A 25,870-nucleotide genomic window follows, 5' to 3' on the forward strand; every position below is an offset into this window, starting at 1 on the left:
GAGCCTCAGTTTTTCCCTCAGTCAGTGGGGCCACAAGAATTGTGACCTCAGAAGGTGTTTGCGGGCGTCAAAGGCAGGCTCGTGCATGGGCACTGGCAGGAGCCCGCCTACTGCAGACGGTCAGGCTCCGCAAGCAGGGCGGCATGGCTTGTGCTGCGGGCTCACCCACACTTGCCCAGCGGACGAGGGGGCGCTGGGCCAGGGAAGGAGCGAGGCAGAGACCGGGCCCAGACCGCAGGCACCTCCCCTGTCCTCCGTCTGAGCCTGCACACCTCACCAAACCCCCCAATGCCTCTGTCATTTTCCTGGCTGCCTCCCCAGGGTGTGGCAAGCAGGGACAGGAGAAAGGGGTCACTCCTTTTAAGAAATATTTCTGCGTTTGACTGCCCTGGGTCTTAGTCGCAGCCCACCACGACATCTTCCATTTTCCTTTTGGCATACAAACTCTTAGTCGCTGAACGTGGGATCTTGGTTCTCCAACCAGAGATCCAACCCATCCAACCTGCAGTGGAGTGCAGAGTCTTAACCACTGGACCACAGGGAAGTCCCATGCTGGCCAAATGTGCAGGAGCACCCACTGTGCGCCAGCCCTGGGGGGAGGCAAAGGACCTGCTTTCTTTTTTTTTTTTTTCTCTTTTATTTTCACTTTACACAATTTAATTCATTGATTTTAATTGGAGTATAATTACAAAAATACTGTGATGATTTTGTCATACATCAATATGAATCAGCCACAAGTATACTTGATAAGTGAAAGTAAAGTCGCTCAGTCGTGTCCAACTCTTTGCGACCCCATGGACTGTAGCCTAAGAGGTTCCTCCATCCACGGAATTTTCCAAGCAAGAATACTGGAGTGGGCTGCCATTTCCTTCTCCAGGACCTGCTTTCTCCCGTCTCCCTCCTGGTGTGAAGCCGGGGCTCTCGCGACCCTGGGCAAGATCGGCTCTACTCCAGCTGTCCACCTCCAGGGCCCTTTTCCTCTGCTCGTGGGACACCCACCGCTCTTAGTGTGGAGAAGAGCTCCTTCCCAGGGCTCCGTGATCCCCGGCGCACCCTGGGCGTGGCCTGCACTGCCGCTGGGGTCCCAACTGCCATCACCTCTGCCTGGATGACTTCCCTCCTTCCCGGTCCCTACCGCATCCTCCGTCCTCCAGCCAGAAAACTCTGGTTACACCCAGGCATCTGATCTGACCCTGGGGTCCCCCTTCCGACCTCAGAGTCGCTCCTTTCCACCCTTCGGTCCCTGCGTTGCTTGGGGCGGGCGGGGAGGGGGTAAACGCTTGGCCTCCACCCTCTTTCTGTTTCCTAAGAGTGTTACTTAACGCTGTTAGCTCAGCGAGGCTCCCGCCCCACCCGCCCCCGTGGGAAATAGGTCCTGCACAACCCCTTCCCCATCGCAGAGGCACTGAGCGGTGTCTGAAAGTATCCCGGTCCTTCTGCACACCTCCTGCGGCCAGTACCGCTGTGCACCTACTGTGTGCCAGGGCCCGATTCCACCCTGTCTGCTAGCGCCGCCGCCCCCGGCACCCGCGGGGTGGGTGGGGGGAGGGACGGCAGGGCCCCCCGCGCGCGCCCCGCGCGCGCGCCCGCGCCGTGCCCGCGCACAGTAGGCGCCGCGGCTGCGCGCGCGCGCCGCGGCCCCTCCCCCGCTCCAGGAAGTGCGGGGGCTCCGGCGCCGGCCGCCGCGATGCATTCTGGGCCAGCAGCAGCACCAGAGCCAAGATGGCGGCCAGCAGGAGGCTGATGAAGGTAAAAGCTATTCTCCGGCGCCGGCCGGCCGGCGGGCGGGCGAGCAGCGGCGGCGGCCGGGCCTCCCGCGGCCGTCCGGGCCCCTCGGGGCGCCGCCCGCCGCCCCCCGCCCTGCGTGGGGCCGCCGCCCCGGGCCGCGAGCCGAGGGGGCTAACGGGGCCGCTAGGCCTCAGCCCCGGGCGGGAGCGCCAGGCCGCGCCGCCCCGCCCGGCTCCGCGAGCTCTCTCTCTCCGCGCGGCGGCCGCGGCGGCTCCCGGGCTGAGGCGGCGGCTCCCAGGGGGCCCGAGCGGCGAGCCCGCGGGGCCGCCCCGCCCTGGGCCGCGGCGCGCCGGGCTCGGGGCGGGGGGCGAAAGTTAGGCCGGGGCGGCGCGGGCGCCCGGCGGGCCTGTCTCTGCGGCCGGGTCTCCCCGCGCCCCCCGGTCCTCGCCTTCCGCGCCCCGGGCCCTGCTGGAGCCAAGTGTGCCGTCCTGGGGGCGGGGATGGCGGTGGGAGTCGGACCCGGCCAAAGTTTACAAAAATAACCCGCTACTCTATCTCGAGGGCGGCGGGGCGCCCTCTCGCTCGCTGGCCGCCCGGGTGCGGAACCACCGGCCGTGCCCCGCCGGGCGGGCCTAGGCCTCTCTGGAGCGCGCCTACCGTCCGTTCCCCTCTCGCCCCCCCGCCCCGGAGCCCGAGCTCGCCTCGGGTAGCCCTGCCGGTGGAGGTGCTGCACCGGGCCGGAAACGAGCAGGACCCGGGAGCCGGCTTCCTGAGCGACCGTGGAGGGCTGGGGCTCCTCCCGGGCAGAGTCGTGCTGCGGAGAGCCAGACTCGGAGCTTGGGAGTCCCGGCACCCCGCCCCGGGCCCTGGCTACTCGGGAGCGTTTCCTTCTTTTTGTCCACTAAGGGCTAGAGACGACGTTGAACTTCCTAAGACTCGATTGGAAGTGGCTCAAAAGGACGGTCAGCGGAGTCCAGCCTTGTTCTCTCTTCTCTTGTCCACGACCCAGCCATCCACACAGTCATCCGGATGGGAGGACGGATACTGGGTTATTTCCCTGCATTCCTCCCCGCCAAGGCTAGCGCTCCTTGATGCCTTTCGGATGTTACTTTTCTGGAAAGGCGTCTTGATGTTCGTGCCTCCATCTCTGCTCTTACTGAGATGACTTTGAATCAGGCCTCACCTCTCAGGGTGCCCCCCTGAGTTCTCGCCTTCTCTGACTTGCCTTCTGGGCCACCGCAGTTCTTTTTCTTTCTGAAGCACATAGTTAATCCTTTCACTCCAACCCCTTCCAGTCCTAATGCCTGTGACTTTATTGTCCTGGGACGTTAATCCCGGCTTCCCCACATGCCAAACCCTGTGGCTTCTGGAAAAGCAGTCCATTTGGCCACACCTCCTGCTTCTTGGTTCCCCACCACTTTTTTTTTTTTTATATCAGGGTATCCTCTTGCCAATGCAGGAGACGCAGGTTTGATCCCTGGGTGGGGAAGATCCCCTGGAGGGCGAAATGGCAACTTGCTCCAGCCCTCTTGCCTGGAAAATTCCTTGGACAGAGGAGTCTGGTAGGCTACAGTGCGTGGAGTTAGGAGAGTTGGCACGACTGAGTGAGCACACACACGGAGGTGATTGACAGTGTTGGGGTCGTTTTAGGTGGACAGCTCAGAGGCTCCGTCGTGTTGTGGGCACCTTTTCTTCCCCAGACTCTCTCCCGTGCAGCCTGCCAGGTTACGTGGCGCAGGGCTCCCTGTGTGCCGCTGCAGGCCCTGGGTTTCCCCACCACTCTTGCGCCTCATCACCGTAGCTGCCTGTCTGCTTAGCTTTGACTTTGAGCTGCTCTGTGCTTCATTTTCACGCTTGTGTGTAATCCTCCCTGTTATTCCCGTTGGTAGGTGAGAGAATGGGATGCAGGGAGTCTCTGGCTTGCTCCAGTTTCCTAGCTAGGGAGGGAGTGAGCTGTGATTTTCCCAGTCTGACTCCACAGCCCCCGGCCCTTAGGCGTCCTTTGCACGTGCCGTTTGCTCTCCCCGAGAAAGGCAGCCTTCCCCTTGCCCGGCCTTCCTTCCAGGGAAGTCCTGGGTTCAGCCCTGCAGCCTTGCCCCCGTCCCCTCACAGGGAGTAGTTTCCTCCTTTGTGTGACCACAGCATTTTGTGCATGTCTCTGAGTGCTTGTCACAGTTGGAGTTGTGTTGGACTTGGCCTTTCCTCCTGCGTTCTGAGTTCCTCAAGGGCAGGGATCTTGACCTAATTCATCCTGGTATCCCTTAGTCTAGGTTAGTTGACCCAGTTTGGGGCTCCCAGGGGTCTGAGAAGGGAATTAAATGGCTTTTCAGTTACTTTTGTATTGTAAAAACCAGCGCTTAGGAAAGACGAAACACGTAACATTTACGAAGCACTCACTGAGTACTAGAGCATTTGTGTAATTTTTTTTTATCTTCTCAATAACTTGTGAAGTTAGCGTGTCATCGTCTTCACTTTAGCAGTGAGGTAGTTGTGAAGCTTAGCAGGCTGTCCAGGGAGAGATGCTCCATCTCCCTGGCTCCGAATCCCAGGTTCCATGCCCCTCCCCACACGGTCTCCCTTCTTACTCCAAGGAGTGCAGAGGAGCATGTTGGATTCTTGACTAGTGGCTGGAGATTCTTTCAGTTCAGTAGCGGATGCTCCTTACAAGACGCTAATCATTGACTGAGAGTCAGTGTTTCGGCTTAGTTTTAAAAAAAAAAGTACCGAATCAGGTCAATCAATACACAGGTTGGATAATAAAAGGGATTTCCGGTGGTGAAAAGTAAACTGGTGTTGAATAGTCAAATGGATTACGTCTTAAAGAGCTTCACATTTCCTCAGAGACCATTTTCTGAGACACTTGGAGTCAGAGATTTTCTTTGTAACAGCGGACTGTCTGCAGATAATGTAAAATGCATTATTAAAAGTAGAGCGATTTGCATATGTCAGGCCAAGAAGTTATTTTAGGCAAAGTGAATGTGATAAAGTCTTTAGTTTAAAAAGCAATTGCCGAAAGGATTGGCCTTTTTTTCAGGACCGTTTTTAGGAATTACAGTGTCAATAAAACATTAAATACATTTTAATTTGCAAGCAGCTAATTCCGTATCGATGGCAACTGCCAGATTGTAACCATTGCTTCAGTCAGGAGGGGAAATGGCTACAAAACTGAAACCTGTAGGTGTGGCTGAGGGAAACTGGTGGCAGTCTGCCTTTCTTTTTAGCCTCTCAAGTGCAGCGCGCGTCTCCCCCACGGCCCTCCAGCTGGGTGTCTTCCCAGAAGGGCTTTTCTCAGTAGGGGAAATGTGTAGATGTGAGAGGGGTGACGTTCCACTAGTTACTATTACGCCGTAACTTGTCGGGAGGGATTCAGAGGGATGGCAGCGTGTCAGTGCTGTTTGACTCCTGCTCACCCCCATCTACACGCTGGTGTGCCTTCTGCCCGTAACCACGTGGGAGCGAGTGGGGGGCTGCTGACTGACAGCGCAGGCCCTGGAGTGGTGCTGAGCAGGGAACTCACGTGCTCTTGAGGGCAGGCGTAGGGCTCACCGAGGTTAGTGCGTCTGGGGGTGCGGGGGGGTGTGGGAGGGGAGTTTTCCCGGTGGTGTCGTGCCGGTTCGTGTTCTGAATCCCCGGGTTCTGGGGACTCAGGGAAGAAGCTGCGTTTTTTACCCTAAATTCGTGCCTCGCAGTGAGTCGGGACCGTTTTAGCCTCCCTTAATGACATTCTCTGTAAACGCTCCTCCACGGAGAGGTAGGTGGGACGGGCCCCGCCCAGAGAGAGTGTGCTGTTGCTGCAGCACTGGGACCTTTTCTTGGGGTGCACACGAGAACAGAGACACTTGTCTCGAGGTGCTCGTATCTCTTCTCATCTTGTTACAACTCTAAATTAAGAGGCTGTTGATTTCCGTTTTAATATGCTAGGTCACTGGAGTGTCCTCACTCTTGGAAAGGATCACTAAATGTTCAAGAGGTACTTCTCTTTTCTTTGACACAACAGTAACTTGGGAATTAAAGCTTGGAGAACCACGGCGCCATCCCCCCTGGCCTGGACTCTATGTCTGTCATCCCCCCACCCCGTTCCTCCCCCCACCTCGAGAGGGAGGTCTCCTTGCAGTGGTTTGTGGACCACCTCCCTCCTGCTCTGCACCCCTGTGCCGGGTCCATCTGCCCTTAGTTAATGGGCCGCTTGTCTGCCCTGGCACCAAGGAGGGACCTGAGGCCCCCGCCTCGCCCCTTCCTCCTGCGAGGAGCCCCTTGCCAGCTGCTGCTGAAGCAGGCCTTTATGTCCCTTCCCTGCCAGGCTTCTCTGTGGCCCGCCGCTGTGCCCCACGTGCGAGCGACCCCTGGTCGTGGCGCACGCCTGCTTGGGATCGCTCAGTGGGTCCTTTGTGCTCCCCCCGCCGCCGCCTCGGTCCCACGCCGGCCTGAGTGGCAGCACGCAGAGAGCCACGCTCATGCTGCTCCCAGGAGCTGCACCCGCTCCTGGCGTCTTCCTTCCAGGGTGGGCTCCGCAGCCCATCATCCCTGCCCACCCGTCCTGGACTCCCCGGGGCCTGTGAGCGCAAGGCCAGCATAGCTGATTCCTGGTTCTCAGAGGCTCAGCTCCGTGGGACAGGGTGGGGGGGTCCCCCTCTAGGCTGTGCTCTCAGGAGCTGGAGGAGGGGGATGGCCCAGCCTAGAGCAGAGATCCGGGACGCCCACCCGCTGAGGAGTGGGGAGCAGGGCGGGACCCCTCTGGCAGGAGGCGGCCCGAGCTTGCTCTGGCCGTTGGCGGTGAGGAGCTTCCATCCTTCAGAGCAGACAGAGGGGCCCAGCCTCGTGCCGCCGACCTCCCTGGGCGGAAGGGACGACGCCTATGCAGCGCTTCCTGGGATGCTGGGCACGGGCCGGGGTTACCCGTGGTCGGAGGCACACCCCCCCCCACCCCCCACCCCGCCCCGGCTGGGCTGCTGGTGGAACCAGCTCCTGTCACAGCGCTGTGAGGGTGGGCCTCAGGAAGGGTGGCAGAGACACTGTGCCTTTCAGCTGAGGGCCTGCCAGCCCCGGTGCCGCGTCCAGAAGCGGGCACCTGCTGGCAGGGGCCTTGCCTGCTTGTGTGTCCTGCCCAGCCTGGTCGTCCCAGGGCTCAGGTGAGCCTGGCCCTCGGCCCCGAGAGGGGAGCGGCGGGGCTCGTTCAGGGCCGAGCTGCTCGGCGGAGGACACTGGGGGGCGGTCCCGAGCTCGGTTTCGGAGCGTGTCCTGGGCTGCTGCGTGTCAACTCAGGGAGCCCAGGTGAGTTGCTGGACCCGTCTGGGCGCGGGTGACGTCACCTGTGTGAAGACCCAGTGAGTTACTGAATAGCAAGATCGCAGAGGTGCGCCCAGCACATTTTCGGTGTGGGTGTCAGCGCGGGTGTGAAGACAGCGGCCTGTGGGGGGCTGTGGAGGGGGTGCTGCCTGTGGGGTCGTGGGTTGGGGCCCAGAAGACAGGATGACCCCCTCCCCGCACACCCGCCCTCCTGTCTGTTGAGGTCACCTGTCCATTAGGGCTAGGTTAATGAGAGGTTTCCTGAGATAGTCATGCGATCATCTTTGTTTAAAGATGTTTACTTTTTGCAGCAGAATTATGCAGCTCTCGAGTTCAAAATGGGTCTCTCAGACTCCCCTGGGTGTTTCCTCTTCCTGCCCTGAGTGCGAGGGCCAGTGAGGCCGCTGAGCTGGGCGGGCGGTCCTGGCAAGGACCCTGAGCGTCTGGTCTCCCTCCATTCCTGGCCACCATCTCCAGCCTCCAGAGCTGCGGGGCCCCAGCAGGTGGGAGGCCAAGGCGGGCTGGTGCCCATGGGCGGGCACCCGTGGGTGGAGCCAGCCGGGCCCGCACTGCTCACGCTGAGCGTGGACTCGTGAGGAGGGATGGAACGGAGAGGAGGCTTCCTCTGGGTCGGGGGCGGGGGGTCGTGCTGTTTGAACCGCTCCTGGCCTGTGTCTGGTTGGAGTCTTCTGTGCTCCACCGTCTTGCCGGGCCTTGTTGCCGCTTCTCACCAGCGAGCTCGGCAGAGGACTGAGATGCTGTGGGATGGCCCAGCCCGGTGGGCGCGCGCGGCTGGCGCCGTGACTGGCGTCAGAACCGGTGCTCGTGCCGCGGCCCTGTCGCGCGGGGGCGCCCACACTCTTCGGCTGGCGTCCGACGGCCTCTGGGCCTATCCTGAGATGGCTGGTAGACGTCCACACACGCCCACCCGGCTGTGGCAGTTGCTGGGAAGCTCCGCACAGGAGAGCACCCGCCAGATGACCCGCTGCGTGGTTCACACCCTGCCCGTCTTGGGCTGCCAGGCCCGCTGCCGCGCAGGTGAGACAGGCGGACGCGCGTCCTGGGGCTGCCTTAGCTTTCCCCCAGCGCCCCCGCCGCGTCTGCTCCTCGGTCAGTGCGTGGTGGTCTGGCGCTGGACCTGGTTCAGCTCTCTGTCTGCCTCCGGCTCATCCGTGTCCCGCCTGAGCTCTGGGGTCCTGATTTCTCCAAAGGGTTGGCAGAACCAGCTCCCAGAGTCTGGACTGGCGCTGAGCGTGGTGTTCGCAGCAGTAACTGAGTGTGACGCGCTGGCACGGTGCCATCTGCTTGCTGGGGGTGGTCCTGCCCCCGTGGCGAGCAGTCCCTGAGACTGGAGACGCGCGTCCTGGGGCTCTGAAGCCTGGTGCTGGAGTTTCCAGTGCACTGAGTTAGGGTACCGTCACCGTGGGGGGGGCGTTTCCCCGTCGGGGTGCGGGCTGGGAAAGCGCCTTTTTGTCCCAATCGGCCCCTTTGACCCCATCCGGCAGTGGCAGGGAGCCCTTCCGGGTGGTGGCCGTCCCACGGGGCGCTGATACTGGACAGGCCTCCTGCGCCTTCCCTTCGAACACCAGGCTCCGCCTGCCAGTTTCCTTCGGCCTGGACGGGAGGGTTCTTGGAACGTTGCTGGCACGAGAGACCCTCGCTGGGTGCCCTGCCGCATAGGGACGGCTCTGGTGCAGGCCCTCTGTGTCCCTGCTTCTGTCGTCTTGGAACCCGAGTGAGTCTCTTGTGAGTCCTGGAAGGTGCCGTTCCCGGGCTGCTAGCCCCTTGCTGTCCTGACCGGAGCAGGGGGGCCCCTGCTGCCCCCGCCCACAGCCCTGTGACAGGCTGTCCCCAGGCCGGCGGCCCCAGCGCGGGCTCTCGTCCCGGCCTTGTCCCGCATGAGGTCTGTCTGTGGCCGGCCTCTCCAGCCTCTGCGTCAGCAAGCCCACCCACCTGCCTGCCTCCACGGGGGTCGAGAGGCTGCAGACGGCGGCTCTTCTTGGGCGGGTGGGCATGAGCCCCCCGCAGAGGCCCGCATCCTACCTGGCGTCCCGCCTGCTCTGCCCGCGTTGGGGTGCCCGGGAGGGGAGTGCGACGCGCTGAGGGCAGGCCCCATCCTGTGTCGTATTTTGAATCGGATCGGGTCACTTGTGAAAGCTTCGCGTAACAACCCTAAATGCCTGCATCTCTCATTGAAGGCCTCCTGAGCGCTGGTTGAAGGCTCACCAGAGCTCTCGACACCAACGCACATCACGTCCTCGTCGTTACATGCAACAGATTGTGTGTGTTGGTGTCTGGACACGCTTCGAACTTGCGGAGGGGAGTGGAACCCCAGTGTCTCCTGTAGCTCTCCGTCTCCAGACCCGACGGCGCGTGCTGCGGTCCTCTGCTCCGCCTGCTGCTCGGATGGCCTGTGGAAGTCACGGTGCTGTTCTGCGTACAGCAGTGTTGGGGGGTGGCTGGGGGCCGGCACGCCTGTCTGTCGGGAGGGCCAGGGTGGAGACTGCGGATCAGCGGGGTGCGTCCCGGCCGGCACCGCCCTCCGCAGGCGCTCGGAACCCTGGCGGGCCCTGTGGTGCCGCGTGCTGCCCGCGGGCGAGGCCTCTGCCCGGGGAGCTCGCTTCCAGCACTGGGAGGGCCTGCAGTGGTCCGGGCCTCAGGCCCTTCCCTGTGGGAAGGTGGGGTGGTCCTCAGGCAGGCTGTCCTGTGTGAGGGTGAGCAGGGAGGTGGTGAGCTGTGCGCCTGGCCGGGTAGAGGCTGTCAGCACAGAGACTCTGCCGGGCAGCGGTCCCCTCGGGGCCCCGTGGGGTGCAGCCCTCTGCCCCGCTGCCAGGGAAGCCCCTGTCCCTGCCCCGGGGGCCTCTCGGCAGCTGGCCCTGGTCGCTCCTCGCCCAGCAGGGCCGAGGCAGACCTCGGTGGACCCTGCGCTCTGCTCTCCTGACTCCGCTCAGAGTCAGGCCCCCGGCTTTCCTTCGTGGGCGGCGTCCTGCTCAGCTCTGAACGGTGTGGTCTCCTGTGGTCACTCCCTACCCGTTCCCTGTCCTCGGTCACGGGGCGCGGCTGCTCTGGCGGGGCTGCCAGGCCTTGAGGCGACCCCGTCTCCTCTCTGGCGCCTTGAGCCGGCGTCCTTGGCTCGTCCTGGGTGGAGGTGTGACTGGCCTTCCGGCTGTGCTGTGGTCTTGTGCAACTCGGGACTTTCTGCGAGTGCGCTGGCACGAGCGTGTCCGTGGCTCTCAGCGGCGGGGGCCGGGCGGGCGGTGTCGTGGGCTGGCCTCTGGTGGGCAGGGTGTGGCCGCCACCCTGTTGAGAAACCCCAGGCTGGCCGCATTCCCTGGAGGTGCCGGGCAGGCCGGCCGGCTGGTTTGTCTCGTTATCTCTCGCTTCTGCCTCATGCCCCCTTCTCATTGGTTAGAATGATGCAAAAGGGCTTGCCTCCTCATCTTTGCTGAGCTTGACTTGACAGTGGGGTGACTGGGCTTCACCCGGAAGCGAGCTCCGCTTTCCCGAGGCTGGACCTTGCAGGCCACGGCCTCGCCGTCTCCTCCCGGGGGGTGGGGGGGGGTGCCTGTCCCACGCCCGTGTCTCTCGATGCCGGAGCTGGGTGCCCGCCCTGTGCCCGCTTCTCCTCCTGCTCGAGCAGGGCTGGTTCACGGCCGTGCGACGATGGCGTCCCACCCTCACCTGCTTGTGTTTCTTTCCCGTACCTCACGTGGTGAGTGCGTGGGTTTCTGAAGCTGTGAGGCACGCGCACGGATTATTTTAAAACTCCCTGAATCCACCCCCGTCGTTGGTCTCATCGTTTTCTGTTTCTCGGCTGTGTGGTTAGTGGGGTCTTTGCTTTCTGACCAGGGATTGAACCTAGGCCCTTGGCAGTGAAAGTGCAGCGTCTTAACCACTTGCTGCCAGGGAAGTCCCTCATTTGGTTTAAAACTTTTGCTTAGCTTGGTAGGATGCACCCTTAAGGGACGTGGCGTTTCCTGTCCCTCGCTGAGACCGCAGTGTCTCGAGCAGAAGCTGAGCGCCCGGAAAGAGCCTCCCTGGCCCCTGCTTCCCTCCGTCATGAGCCCGGTGGCTGAGCAGGTGTGCGTGACGTGGGCTCCTGGCTGCCGGCGTTTGCACTGCTCTGCGGGAGCTTCGTGTGGGGAGCGGGCCAGAGCGGGCTGCAGGGGAGAGTCCCTTCCCCCCCGAGTCTCCCCAGGCCCTGGGCTCCAGGGAGCCTTTCCTGTGACTGGAGGGCCAGATGGCAGGGCGTGTGGTCCGTCAGGGTCCCTGTTGCCTCCTCTGCGTGTTCATGTGTCACGCCGTCCTGACCACGCCAGCTCCTCCCCCTGTCCTGCCGCGGATCCCCAGGGTGCCCGGTGCACCGGCCTGCGATGGGCGTGTGGGGTGCTGAGGAGGGGGGCTGGCTCGGAGGGGCTGCCAGGGCCGCGGGCGCCGTCCCACGGGCCCTGCGGAGGAGGCAGGCCTGGCTGTGGCCTTGCAGAGGAGGCTGCTCTGTGGTGGATGCGAACTGGGTCGGGGCTGGTGGGGACGTGGGCGGGGGCTGCCTCGGGCAGTGACGCCTGTCGGGTGGTCGCTCGAGTCGCCTGGGGGCGACGGGGGCTGTCAGGCCAGTGCCCAGGGCAGAACCAAGTGCCAGACGGTTCGGTTCTCGGCCAGAGTTGGGACAGGGCCCTGTGATCGATCACCAGGATGGAGTGGCGTTTGCACGACCGCGTCCCCACCAGCCCTGACCCGGCTCGCGCCTGGGCCCTGCCCTTGCGGGCCGCCGAGGAGGCTGGGCTCGGGGAGCTCCCCCCGCCGTGCCTGGGCCTGGCGCCCCAGCTGCGTGCCATGTGGAGGGAGAAGCCGCAGCCCTGGGCTTGTTGGCGCCTCATCCTGCCCCCTCCCCCGAGCATGCAGGCAGTGCTGCCTGGGTCCGCGCTGGCCCTGTGCCCTGCCGCTCAGGCACAGCCCGCAGGGAGGGGGTCCCCCGGGGCTGGGCTTCACCGAGGTGGGGCGTTTGGGGCTGGGGAGTGGGTTGGGGCCGCCGCTCCGGGTGTCCCTCCCAGGCCAGGGCGGTGCAGCCGCGCTGTGAAATGCCTCGTGGTGGCGTCGGCGCCCGGCCTAGTTTGAGGGAGTCAGGAGGGGTAACCCGTGGTGCCTTCCCCCATGTGACACCCCTCTGTGCTTTGTCAACCAACAGGAGCTTGAAGAGATCCGCAAGTGTGGGATGAAAAACTTCCGTAACATCCAGGTCGATGAAGCTAATTTGCTGACTTGGCAAGGGCTCATTGTTCCCGTGAGTACTGGACACCTCCCCTCCAGCAGCCCCGGACGGGGCTGGGCGCAGGGCCGACAGGCACCCCCCGGCCCTGGTCTCCTGGCGTTCGGGGTCCCCGCCTCCCAGGCCCGGAAAGGCCGTGTGTCCAGACCACACACCCAGTGCAGACCAGCCGCCGCCTCCTCGTCTTGGGCCTGGGATCCCGCCGCGTCCTCTGCGCTCCCGCCTGGCTGCCTGTGTCTCTGGTTGTCATGCGCCTGCGTCCCAGCCTCCTCCCGGGCCCCCTCCCGCTCTCTCCCGGTGTCCCTGGGCTCCCGCCCCGGCTCTGCCCCACGTCCAGCTGCCTGCCGCCCAGACCTCCTCTGGCGGGGTGCCCGCCAGGAAGCGCACCGCGGCTTCCTGCAGCCTCCCTGCCCTCTGGGTTCCGCGTTCCCTTTCTGCGGCCCTTCCTTGCTCCCCCCTTCAGAGGCACATCCCACGGGGCCTCCAGCGGGGACCCTGGCTCCCCACAGCGCCCACCGGAGCGGTCCGGCCACGGCCCCGAGGCCCCCAGTCCCGTCCTGCGCGTGCCCTCAGCTCGTCCAGCCTCCCGCCTTCCTTTTGCTCTGTCCTTTGTCCTGGGGACCCTGCTTCTGTTCCCCAGGGGCTTAGCAGTGAAGTACCTGCTTGGCAGTGCAGGAGACGCAGGTGTGATCCCTGGGTCTGGAAGATCCCCTGGGGAAGGGAATGGCAACCCACTCCAGTGTTCTTGCCTGGGAAGTTCCACGGACAGAGGAGCCTGGCAGGCTGCAGTCCGTGGGGTTGCAAGAGTCGGACAAGACGGAGCCACCGAGCACGCACGCGCGCGGGCCCTGCCTCTTCCAGCGTCGCCCCGCGTCCTTGCTGGGTGTGGGGGTGGAGTCTCAGCCTCTGTTCGGCCTCCTTGCTGGAGGCGGCCTCGCTGGGACGCAGTGTGCCTTCCGTGTCCCCGTGGGCTCTGAACCAGGACCCTCGGACGAGTGCCGCCTGCCTCCTTGTTCTTCCTGCCTCCCACCCCCACCCCTGTGCATGAAATCTCTCCTTGCGGTCAGAGGGGCCGCTGTGCCTGAGCCAGCCGGGGAGCACGCTGACCGGAGATGCCGCCCTCTTGGCCCTGATTGTGGGCCATGCTTCTGCACAGATCCCTGGAGCTTGACAGCACCCTGGACTTGCAGTTCAGTTTTGTGATTGTTTGGAAACCTCAGCAGAGAGACGACGTGTAGTGTCAGCACACGCTGAAGACAGCAGATGGCGGTGTCCAGCCTGGCTGTGCCCAGCCCGCCCACTCTGGGGACCCGTCAGGTGCCAAGTAGAAGGGGGCTGTCACCGTCGCTCGCGGGGTTTGTCTTCTGCTGATGGGGTCGGGCAACAGCTCAGGTGTGGGCCCTGTGAAAAGTGCTGGGAACGGACAGGGAGGGTTTGAGTGGTTGGGCCGGGCCATCTACCCCAGGAGCTCAGCGGTGGCTCCGAGCATCGGTGGCGGTCCAGCAGGCGTTTCTGGGGCCGTGCTGGCAGAGCCGGGGCTGGGGGTGGGGGGGTTTGACGCCTCGTTGAGCGCTGGGTGGGGTCCCGGTGGTCCGGCCTTCCCCCTGGGGCAGTGGGGCCTGGAGACCGAGGCCACGGCCGGAGCTGCTCCCACCGCCTTGCTGCTCATCCTGGGCTCGGATGCTGGGGCGGTTCGCCGTTGCCTCCTCCAGGAATCTTCCCAGCCCCAGGGTCGAACCCACGTCTCCTGCACTGGCAGGCAGAGTCTTAACCACTGGATCACCAGGGAAGTGCTTAAAGTTTCTCTTTTAAAAAATTAGTAGATTTTGCTTCATCAGTTTTTTTATTGTGATAAAATTTATGTGACATAGTCTGTCAGTTTAGTCTTTTTTTAACTGTACGATTCAGTGGCATTAGTTACAGCCAGGTGGTTTTGCAGCCGTCGTCGCTGTTTCCAGAGTCCACGCGGAAATAAGTTCTGCAGCCGTGAGCTAGTAATGCTGCGCCCTCCAGCCCCGAGCCCTGATGCTTTATGAGCTGCTCTCTGTGTCTGTGAGTTTATAGTGTGTGTGATAGTTTATATAAATGAGTTGTATAAAATCTGTTGGTTTTTTATCTGGCTTATTTCAGTTAGCAGAGTTTTTTGAAGGTTCAGCTGCTTTGTACCCTGTGTAAGAACATCCGTTTTATGGATAAGCTTATTATAAGACTCTTATGGAGTCAGCCTCTGCCACACGTGTACCGGGCCTTGTGTCCGCCCGTCCTCCGCTGGTGGGCAGGGGGGTCGCTGGCCTCTCTGGCCGTGTGGTGCTGCTGCTGTGAGCGCTGGCATGCAGCTGTCTGCTTGAGTCCCGTCTGCAGGGCTTTGGGGGAACATGCGGAGTGGCTGGGCCACGTGGCAGCTCTGGGTCCAGCCCTTTGAGGGGCTGCCATGCTGATTCCCACAGTGGCTGAACCTCTCACAGCCCCACGGCCAGAGGACAGGAACTTCTGCATCCTCCCCCTACCCACGGTGATCCCCCCCACCCACGGTGATCCCCCTTACCACAGTGATCCCCCCACCCACGGTGATCCCCCTTACAGTGATCCCCCTTACCACAGTGATCCCCCCTACCCACGGTGATCCCCCCCACCCACGGTGATCCCCCCCACCCATTTTTCTATGTTATCACCGTTCTGTTAGATGTCAGCTAGCATCTCACGGCCATTCTAGTAGATGTCAGCTAGCTTCTCACAGCAGTTTTGTTATACCATTCTGGTAGAAGTCAGCTAGTGTCTCATGGCGGTTCTGTTACAACCATTGTAGGCGTCAGCTAGTGTCTCACAGCCGTACCCGAGGCTCGCATGTCGGCACGCCCTGATCACCTGGAGGGCGTCGTGTGCAAGGGTCCCGCTCAGCGCTCTGCATTCTGTGCGTGTGCGCGGCGTGTGCTGCCGCCCGTCGGCCGTGGGGCATCGCACGCACAGAGCCGTCTCCCTGCCTCAGCCCTCCCCCCGACCCCCGGCTCCTGGCCGCTGGTGGCGCTTTTCTCTAAGCGGTCTTCCTAGTCTGCCCGTTCTGAGCGTGTCCTACAGTTGGACTACAACAGCTGCTGAGGTTGTCTTCCTTCACTGAGTAACGTGCAGTTAAGATTTCTCCATGTATTTGGATAGTTGTTTCTTTTTAGTACCAGATAATATTCCATTGTCTGAGTGCACACAGTTTATTTATCCATTCATCCCTGAAGGACATTTTGATTGCTTCCAGATTTTGGCAATTCTGAATAAAGCTGTTACACACGTTTTGAGTTGGGTTGTTTGTCTCTTTGTCTTTCAGTTGTAGGAGTTCTTTATATTAAACTCTCATCAGACATATCATTTGCAAATATTTTCTCCCATTCAGTCTCTTGATTATGTCCTTTGGTGCACAAAATGTTTAATGTTCATGAAGTCCACTTTTCTTTTGCTGCTTGTGTCATATTCAAGAAACTATTGCCAAACCCAGGGTCATGCAGGTTTGACTTTTGTTCTCGTCTGAGAATTCTTACAATCTTAACTCTCAAACTTAGGTCATTGATCCTTTTTTTTTTTATTGGTGTAGGAATAAAGGTCCGACTTCATCCCTTTTGCATGTGGATATCTAGGTTTTTTAGGGCTATTTGTCAGAAAGACTGCTCTTTCCCACTGAATGATCTTGGCATCCTTGTCAAAAATTTATAGAGCTAGATTACTGATGAGGACCTTCCGGTACAGTGCAGGGGATACTCAGTCCTGTGTAACGACCTGTGTGGGGAAAGAACTGTGAACACAGTGGTGTCGTGTGTGCTCACTGACTCACTTTACTGCCCAGGACACCAGCACCGCCTCGTGAGGGAGCGCCCGTCCTGCGCGTGAAGCAGCGGCGGAGCGTGTTTGTGAGGGCTCACGGCTGGGCTCAGTCTGTTGGCCTGGGTCGGTCCTTGTGCCAGGACGACACTGCTGTGCTTAGTGTAGCTTTGTAGTGAGTTTTTGAAATCAGGAAACGTGAGCGCTCCGGTTTTGATCTTTCTCAAGCTGGTTTTGACGGTTGGAGGCGCCCGTGTACCTGAGCAGGAGGACCCTGTGGGCCTTGCCGACAGACCCCTGAGGCCCCTCGCTCCGAGTGTCTGATGCATGCTTCCTCAGTTGTTTTTCAGATCCTAAAACCCCCAGTGGAAGAAACGAACTACTTGGAGGGGGTGAGCAGGTAGCCTCCAGGCCTGCTGGCACCTAAGGATTGATAACCTTAACCCTTGTGACTGCACCCTGTCACCTCACCTTCACCAAGCAGAGGACCCACCCGAGCCGCCTGCATGGCCTGGGCCCCGGGTTTAGGCGCTCTCCCTCCCGAGCCGCCTGCGTGGCCCGGGCCCCGGGTTTAGGCGCTCTCTCTCTCCCGAGCCGCCTGCGTGGCCCGGGCCCCGGGTTTAGGCGCTCTCTCTCCCTCCCGAGCCGCCTGCGTGGCCCGGGCCCCGGGTTTAGGCGCTCTCTCTCTCCCGAGCCGCCTGCGTGGCCCGGGCCCCGGGTTTAGGCGCTCTCCCTCCCGAGCCGCCTGCGTGGCCCGGGCCCCGGGTTTAGGCGCTCTCTCTCTCCCGAGCCGCCTGCGTGGCCCGGGCCCCGGGTTTAGGCGCTCTCTCTCTCCCGAGCCGCCTGCGTGGCCCGGGCCCCGGGTTTAGGCGCTCTCTCTCTCCCGAGCCGCCTGCGTGGCCCGGGCCCCGGGTTTAGGCGCTCTCTCTCTCCCGAGCCGCCTGCGTGGCCCGGGCCGCGGGTTTAGGCGCTCTCTCTCTCTCCTGAGCCGAGAGCTGGCGCTGTCCCGACTGCTCGCGTGGCTCCTGGGCGTCCCTTCTCATGACCCTGTGTCAGCAGGCCGGCTGTGCCGAGCACCAGCACGTGGACCAGGTTTGGGTCAGTAACGCACTTTGAGGTCCCCTTTGAATTTCAAGAAGGATTCTTCCATTTAGGAAAAAAAAAAATCGGTTTTGATAGGGATCACATTGAGTTTTCAGATCGCTTTACTGTTACCGTGTATTACTGTAGATGACAGTACTGTCATCTGTAGTAAGCCTTGCGGTCTGTGAACCCAGGACGTTTTTCTGTTTAATTAGCTTTTCTCTTGTTTCGGCATGCTTTGTAGACTCCAGTGTACAAGCTGTACAAGCTTCACACGTCTGCGTTTTTCAGCTCAGGATATAGAAACAAAAACAAAACCATAGGCTGGGCCACACAGAACCCCAGAATTCAGTTTTCTCACAGCTGCGGAGGCCAGAAGTCCCAGGGAAAGGGCCGGCAGGGCCCCTGTGTCCTCAGGCTCCTTGTCTCGGCGCTTGGGGGGAGAGCAAGGGTGCGATGCGCTCGCCCGCTCTTTTTTTGACCTTGCTGCCTGCAGGATCTTTTTCCTGCCCAGCGACTGAACCTGCGCCCTCAGCAGTGTGTCCTAGCCTCTGGGCCTCCAGGGCAGCCTCAGGAGCTCTCCTCATTTAGGACATGGATGCTGTCAGCTCAGGGCTCCACTCCGTGGCACTGTTGAACCTTAATTACCTCTTTACTCTCGGCACGCTGTGGGGGCATCCATGTGTGGATCTGGGCGGGGCGGGGGGACACCAGCATTGAGTCTGTAACGGCCACCTTGCTTAAACATACCCTGGACATTTTCATCTTCTCAGTGGTAACTATAAATGGGATTGTTTGCTTCATTTCCTTTTTGGGCTCCCTGTTGATCATTGTTAGTGTGCAGAAACGCAGGTGACATTGGCGAGTTGCTTTTGCTTCTCACGGTGTGTGTGTGAGTCATCTTAGAGTTTTCCGTGGGTACGATCAGGCCAGGTCCAGACCGAGGTGGTTTCATTTCTCCCTCTCTAGTAGGGGTGCATTATTTCCTTTTCTCACTTGAGTGCCCTGGCCAGAGCTACCAAATATTGAATTGTGGTGGTCTCCAACCTTTTTGGCGCCAGGGACAGGTTTGGTGGAAGAGAAGTTTTCTGGGTGGGGGTGGTTTGGGGATGATTGAAGCACCTTACTAGGATCTGATTTGACGGGAGGCGGAGCTCAGGCGGCGATGCAGGCAGTGCCCAGTGGCTGTGAATCTTCTCCGTAGAGGCGGTGTGCCTAATTGTCAGTGGAATAGCTTGCGTTCTTGTTTTGCACAGTCTCTGCATCCCGGGTGGTATCACCTCCCTTCGGGTACACAGTGGGTTTGGCCTGGTGGCCACATGTTGGACGGAACGTGTGGACTCAGGCCTGGTTCACAGTGAGGGAGCTGGGTGGACGCCAGCCTGGAGACGGGGCGGCCTTGGCTAGACAGCCCTCTGCCCTCTGTGGGGCTCCTCCCGGGGTGACTTCTGCTCTGTGGCGGGGGCGGGGGTGCTGTCTCAGCGAGTTCTGGCTCAGGCAGAGTCCTTTATCTGTCCCCGCGTTTCCTGTCCTTGGCCTGCGCGTTACACAAGCAGTCTGTGGACTGTCAAGTCTCTGGTTCTCACAGTGCACTGCAGACTGCGTTTTGGCGTGTGCAGGCGGGCTGTCTGCGTAGCGTGGCCTGTTTGTCTTGTTGACTACATGCCAGCAGCCACCTTTGTCCATGGGACGACCTTGGGCACTCTGAGCCTCTCCAGGAGGGACAGCCTTGCCCTCCGTCGGAGCCCTGCTCCTGAGTCAGCCTGCTTCCTCTCCGTGGTTTCACTGGGAGGCAGAGACCACGTGTCTCACCCATTAAAGAGTGCAGTTCAGTGGCCTTCGCTGTGCCTCCCCTGTCACAAGGGTAGAAGGGTCTGTTATCCTCAGAGAACGCTCCGGTTAAGGTCGCCCAGCCCCCAGGCACTGTGCTGCCCGGTGTGTTTCACTCCTGTTTCGTGAATGTGCACCCGCACGCTTGGTCTGCCGCGCAGCCTCCCGTGTCTGGCCTCGTCCCTGCTGTGGTGCGTCCAGACACCGCCCTGTCGTCTGCCGAGTGGCCCTGCGATGGCTCTCCAGGGTTGACTGGTCCGTCCACCGCTTGAGAGTCGCTTGGTCGTCTCCACGGTTCGGCTGTCATGAGTAGCTCGCTGCGGACATTCGCGAGTGGGGTTTCCCCTGGAGGTGTCTTCACTGCTCAGGGTGCCGGCCTGGGGTGGGGCTGCAGAGCCCTGTGCCGGCTCTGTGTCTGGGGCTTTGACGGGTGCAGGCTGTTTCCACAGTGGCCGTACCGTGCCACCCCACCGCTGCGCGGGAGCGTCCGGCTTCTCCACCTCCTGACTCCGGCTCGCTGGCGTCTGTCTGTCTGCTGTGCAGCGCTCCTCGCAGGTGTGAAGTGGTGTCGCATTGTGGGTTTTGGTTTTGTTTTGTTTTCTGGTCTTGCCACCCAGAATGTGGGATCTCAGTTCCCCGACCAGGGATCAGACCGCCTGCATTGGAAGCCCGTTGGCAAGTGCTGGACCTCCAGGGAAGCCCTTCTTGTGGTTTTCATGGGCTTTTTCCTGAGGGGATGATGAGTCTCTCTCCCATGTGCTTGTTGACCATTTATGTTTCCGTTTTGGAGAATTATCTGTCCATGTACCTCACCCACTATAAAACTGGGTTACTATTCGGTTGTAGTTTCGTTTTTGAAAGCTGTGTGATCAGTTTTTCTCTCCAAACGAGGACCTGTTTTATTTCCACATGAATGATCGTGCATTGATCCTGCCTGTTACTCGCCGTGGGGTCCTCAGGCGTCCGCTCGCTTCGCCCCCGGACGCTGTGGCTGGTGGTGGGCGCTCTTTTCTGTGGAACAGACTCCAGCCTGGTTCTGGAATCCTTGTGTTCCAGGTACATTAAACTGTTGTTTGAGGGAGGACATCCTTGGCCATGTTGAAGAGAACAACGTGAACACTGGTGGTGACGACCTCAGGGTCAAGAGGAGAAATGGATAGGTTAGCCGTTCCGTTAGCAAACGGTTCTGGGGATGCCTTGGGTCCCTGCACTCAGGTATCACCCGGAATAACAGAGAAGGAAGGCTGCTTCTGCCTTGAGAATACAATCGGTGACCTTGACCTCGACCTCATGGCTTCCCAGAGTGGGTGCTGCTCCCGGAGCAGCAGTGCCTGCCGGTCAGTCCAGACACTCCTCACAGGTTTAACACGTTCCCGCCGGCAGTGGGGAGGGCTGAGGCGTCGGGCTGCGTCTGCCAGGGGCACACGCTACTGCCCCAGCGAGGGCCGGGTGCCACGGCGGGGGGGCGACGGCAGCAGCAGAGTGGTGCACGCAGGAAGCCTGAGCCCGCCCACACCCCACGTTCTCTCCCGAAGACATGCATTTCTCTGACGTTAGTAGCTCTGGAGGCTGGGTCCTAGAGAGCAAGTGTGACTCTCCATTTGAGCGGGCACAGGCTTGCGGTCCCCTGACCACGAGCATGATGGAATAACTGTCGTCGTTGTTCAGTCGCTAAGTTGTGTCTGACTCTTTGCGACTCCGTGGACTGCAGCACACAGGCTCCTCTCCTCTGCTGTCTCCCAGTTTGGTCAAACCCATGTCCATTGAGCCAGTGATGCCATCCAACCATCTCATCCTCTGCCGTCCCCTTCTCCTCCTGCCTTCAATCCCTCCCAGCATCAGGGTCTTTTCCAGTGAGTCATCTCTTTGCATCAGGTGGCCAAAGCATGGGAGTTTCAGCTTCAGCATCAGTCCTTCCAATGACTATTCATGGTTGATCTCCTTTAGGATGGACTGGTTGGATCTCCTTGCAGCCCAAGGGACTCTCAAGAGTCTCCTTCTGAGTATCTCTTGAGTTCCTACTTTTGCATTCCAATCCCCTGTGATGAAAAGGACATGTTTTTTTGGTGTTAGTTCTAGAAGGTCTTGTAGGTCTTGATAGAACTGTTTGATTTCAGTTTCTTCAGCCTCAGTGGTTGGGACATAGACTTGGATTACTGTGATAATGAATGGTTTGCCTCAGAAACAAACCAGGATCATTCTGTCATTTTCGAGATCGCACCCAAGTACTGCGTTTCGGACTCGTGTTGACTAGGAGGGCTGTCCATTTCTTCTATGGGATTCTTACCCACAGTAGTAAATATAATGGTCATCTGAGTTAAGCCCATTCCATCCATTTTAGTTCACTGATTCCTGAGATGTTAACATTAGGTAATATTCAGTTAATTGCCATCTCCTGCTCTACCACATCCAGTTTACCTCGATTCACGGACCTAACATCCCAAGTTCTTATGCGGTATTTGTTCTTTACAGCATCCGAGTTTACTTTCACCACCAGACACGTCCACAGCTGAGCACCGTTCCTGCTTTGGCCCCAGCGCTTCCTTCTTTCTGGAGCTGTTAGTCACTGCCCCCTGCAGGAGCATATTGGACACCTTCTGACCTGAGGGGCTCATCTTCCAGTGTCATGTCTTTCTGCCTTTTCATACTGTCCATGGTGTTCTCCAGACAGGAATACTGGAGTACTTTGCTGTTCCCTTCTCCAGTGGACCACCTTTTGTCAGAACTCCTCACTGTGACCCGTCTGTCTCGTGTGGCCCTGCGCGGCATGGCTCAGCTTTATGAGTTGCTCAAGCCCTTTCTCCACAACAAGGCTGTGATCCATGATGGAGAATGGAATAAACCTGGGCGCCAAAAGAAGCGCTCTGACAAGCCACAGAGGACCCTTAAACGCTTTCTGAGTGAAAGAAGCTGGTCTGAAAGGCTCCGCGCTGTGCGATTTCAGGCAGAGGGTGCAAGGCGGCCCACAGCATCCAGCACCGTGACAGGCTGTCTGCAGGGTGTGGCCTGTGGGTGACGATGTGTCGGCCCCTCACTCGTTACGTGGCAGTGTTGGTGCTTGGGGAGGCTGTGTGTGTGTGTGTAAGAATTCTGTATCTTCCTCTCGGTTTTGCGGTAAAGCTACAGCTAATAAAAGAAAATAAAGTCTATTTTTTAGAAAACAGAGAGAGGCCAGGGTGTCCATCTCAGGCGCCCTGCTCTAAGAATACTGATTATCATTCCCCTGGTGGTGATGAGGCTTCAGCTGATGTAACCTGTTGAATCAGATGCAGTGTGTTCGAGGTAAAACCCTTGGAGCCATCTTGTCTCAGCTGCAGGCTCACGCTGGCCTCCTCCTCCCCTGCAGGACAACCCTCCCTATGATAAAGGGGCCTTCAGAATTGAAATCAACTTTCCAGCAGAGTACCCCTTCAAACCACCGAAGATCACATTCAAAACAAAGATCTACCACCCGAACATCGACGAGAAGGGGCAGGTGTGTCTGCCGGTAATTAGCGCTGAAAACTGGAAGCCAGCAACCAAAACCGACCAAGGTAAGGCGCACGTCCCCTCGATGCCAGCAGGCCTGGAGCCCAGACGGGCCTGAGGCGCCGGCCCCGCGTACCCGGAGGCAGCCGCTTCCCGCTGTCCCACGGGCGTGACGCGTCGCCCCTCAGCTCCAGCCCGCGAGGAGGCTGCAGGGTGCGGCCCTGTCGCCGGGAGTGTTCGTGAAGGACCGCGGGCTGCATAGAGGGGAGCGGCCTCCCAGCGGGTCACACGTGGGCTCAGGAGGAAGGTGGGAGGGAAGGTGCTGGGGCTCGGGGACTAAGGGGAGGGCGAGCCGGAGGCCGAGGCAGGCCACCGGGTGCCCGGGGCTCGAGGGGTGTCGTGGGAGGGCCTGGCCGGGCTTGAGGCGTGTGCCCACGTGGAAGCAGGCCCGGAGCTGTGTGTGCCTCTGGGCCAGTGCCCGTGCGCGCTCAGGTTTCTGGGAAAGGTCCTTGGGTCAGTACTGTGGTCACCCCCCTTTGTCCCCTGCGAGTGACGCCGCTTTGTTCTGGCCCGTGTTCAGCTTCCTTCTGTCTCCTGTGTGTGGCGTCTGCGCTGCTGCCTGCGGGCTTCGTCCAGCTGGGGCGGCCTCCCCTCTGCAGGGCTCAGGCCCTGGCGCGTGGGCTCCGGAGCGGAGGCGCACGGGCTTCGCGGCCCCGAGGCACGTGCCGTCTTCTTGGACCAGCGATCGAACCTGTGTCCCCTGCGCGGCAGGCAGGGTCTTAGCCCCTGGAGTACCGGGGAAGTCCCTGGGTTTTGTTCTCAGTTCTGTAACTGTGTTTTGCGGTCCTCACCTGATATTTTTGGTGGCTTTCTTAAAAGTGATTCCCTGAACCACTTACATGGTCTTTTTAGATTAGAGTGAATGGATGAGTCTGGAATTTGACAGGCTGCAGGTATGTTTATTTTTTCTGGTGGCGTTTATAATCATTTTCCAGTGGAACCGATGGAAGATGGGTTTAAAAGCCTTTCCCACAGCAGAGCTCCGTGGATGAGGTCCCCATGAAAGGCGTCCACCGGCTCCCACAGCTGAGCGCCGAGGGGAGTCAAGGGAGGCGTCCCCAGGGGACTCGGCACTTGGTCTGCGCGCGCCGACCTCCGTCCAGCCGAGGTCCGTGTCCTCGTGTGAGGACAGGCCTGGCCTTCCCCGCACAGACTCGGCTCTGTGCGGACGCCGGCAGCTGCGTTTGCTCAGGCGGCCGGACCAGCTTCCGGTCTCCTCTCTCACCTGGCACCCAGGGCGGGGGCCCTGCTGGGCGCCCCGGTCGGCCATGGCAGCTAGGGGCCTGTTTTCAGCGGAGGTCTTGGTGCGCAGACGGCACGCCCCGCTTGTCCAGGTTGCGAGTGCTTATTTCAAACAGCCACGTGACCGAAGAGACGTTGCGTTCTTTTGTGCTTGCTGCCTCAGGGTGTGAAGAGGAAGCTGCCCTCTTACGCAGGGTGCTGTCTGCGCAGTGACAGGCAGGTCGCTGCTCCATGGGGGGAGGTCCTGGCGAGGCCTGGCCCTCCTCCTCGCCGCCTCAGCCGTGTTTCCCCACGTCTCTGTTCCCTGTGACTGTCCTGTTACACAGCGTCTCCGAACCTCGTGGCTCAGGGCGACTGCACTTTATCACTCCCGTGCCGTGGGCTGTCTGCTCAGCTGGCCACTCGGGGTCACTGTACCCCGCGTTCCCAGCAGCTCTGTAGCAGATAGCTGACGGCTGCAGGCGATGAGACGCCGCAGAGGGAGGGGAGCCGGAAAGGAGATCGATCCATCGGGGGTGCTGCTGGGGGGCCAGGACGGGATCACTGCTGATGGGGCTGCGCTTGTGGGCGCAACAGAGGTACACAGTGGTGTCACACGGTTTTGTGAATATGCTGAAAGCAACTGAATTGTCTGGTTTTTAGAGAGTTTAGTTCTTGGTCTGGTGAATTATATCTCAGTTTTTAAAAAGAAAGTAAAGAAGCATCAAAAATGGGAGAAAAATCCAGAAGCAAGGCAAACCTGAATCATACAGAAAGGCTGTAGTGGTTGGCAGTAACGGTGCCAGATGAAGGAATAGAAAAGCAGTTTTTTCCACAGTCTGGTTCTGGCACGTACCTGGCGGCAGAGCGCGGGCTGCGCTGGGTGGTGAGTGAGGTTGATGCCGTCAGGAGCGAGGCCGGTGTCCCCCTGGCCTCTGTGGGAGCGTATCGCAGCGTAGCAGCGGACGCCGGGGACGGGAGTCAGGTTCCCCCGTGCCCCCGTGAGGTCCCGTCAAGGTCCTGGCTGCCCTCGGGGGAGCGTTGTGGAGGCCAGCCTGAGCCGTGCGAGGGCCTCTACCTCTGGAGTGGACGTCCAGTGCTGCTGGGGGCCGAAGCCTCCCGGCGGTCAGACAGGTGGTCAGAGGACCCATTCTCAGCCACTCAGGGGCTCCTAGGGCTCTTCCGGGGGGCTTACCGTTCACACGGGCATCCTGAACCAGGTCGAGTGCCGGGCACACTGCCTGGCCCCTGCCCTGGGGAGGCTTCACCTGTGTGAGAGGGGAGTGGGAGTGGCTGGGGGCTGGGCTCCCCAGGGTGTCAGCACAGGAAGGCTTCCTGGAGGAGGAGAGGAGGACGCGGTGTCCTGCTGTGCGGCGTGGGCGGTCCTCGTCAGGGGAGCGGTGGGCTGAGTGCTGCTGGCTGGCGTTCTGGCCGAGCGGGGGCCGCGGGGTCTGGGGGCGCTGGTGCCGAGTGGGGGCCTCTAACCTGCGGTGCCCTGTCCTTCTCTTCGCAGTCATCCAGTCCCTCATAGCACTGGTGAACGACCCCCAGCCCGAGCACCCGCTCCGGGCTGACCTAGCTGAAGAGTACTCTAAGGACCGTAAAAAATTCTGTAAGAACGCTGAAGAATTTACAAAGAAATATGGGGAAAAGCGACCTGTGGACTAAACTCTGCCGCGATGGATTCCAGCAAGCGTGAGCAGAGACCCCGAGCAGTGCATTGAGATCCCGCAAAGCAGGACTCTGTGGAAAATCGACGCGTGCCACCGCCTGGCGTCTGCTTGTGGCAGTTACTAACTTTCTACAGTTTTCTTAATCAGAAGTGGTCTAGGTAACCTGTAAAGAAAGGATTAAAAATTTAAGATGTTCTAGTTCTGCTTTCTTTGTTTTAAAAATCATTGCTTCAACCTACTTTTAAAAAATGGTGTTTCTTTTCCTGTCCAAATTTCTCCAAAATCAATTTACATTTAGGCCATAAGGTTTAAAAAAGTGGGGGGAGGCTATGGTTCCTCTCTGCCCTTGCAGCTGCCAGTTTCTTGCATTTTGTTTGATTCTCACACCCCCACTCCCCCAGGCCCGGCCCCACCTCTGCCGGGAGGGGCGGCCCCGCCTCCAGGCCCCTCT

At 60.3% G+C, this 25,870-nt stretch overlaps 1 protein-coding gene across 1 annotated transcript; it reads left to right on the forward strand.

Annotated features, from left to right (window-relative positions):
* Nucleotides 1-1,624: 1,624 nt before the first annotated feature.
* On the forward strand, nt 1,625-25,617 carry UBE2L3 (ubiquitin conjugating enzyme E2 L3). The gene is made up of 4 exons (XM_043901118.1): nt 1,625-1,749; nt 12,200-12,295; nt 22,344-22,530; nt 25,260-25,617. Exons 1-4 carry the CDS (start codon nt 1,723-1,725, stop codon nt 25,412-25,414), a joined length of 465 nt encoding a protein of 154 aa, XP_043757053.1. The 5' UTR covers nt 1,625-1,722; the 3' UTR covers nt 25,415-25,617.
* Nucleotides 25,618-25,870: the final 253 nt, after the last annotated feature.

This window comes from Cervus elaphus, chromosome 5, assembly GCF_910594005.1.
Source record: "Cervus elaphus chromosome 5, mCerEla1.1, whole genome shotgun sequence".
Lineage (NCBI taxonomy): Eukaryota > Metazoa > Chordata > Mammalia > Artiodactyla > Cervidae > Cervus > Cervus elaphus.

Excerpts from the sequence above, each read along its gene's own strand:
- UBE2L3 (XM_043901118.1), top strand. The coding sequence starts at position 1,723 with ATGGCGGCCAGCAGGAGGCTGATGAAG. Across the intron at positions 1,750-12,199 it reads CCAGCAGGAGGCTGATGAAG|GAGCTTGAAGAGATCCGCAA; the intron begins GTAAAAGCTATT and ends GTCAACCAACAG. Across the intron at positions 22,531-25,259 it reads AGCAACCAAAACCGACCAAG|TCATCCAGTCCCTCATAGCA; the intron begins GTAAGGCGCACG and ends TTCTCTTCGCAG.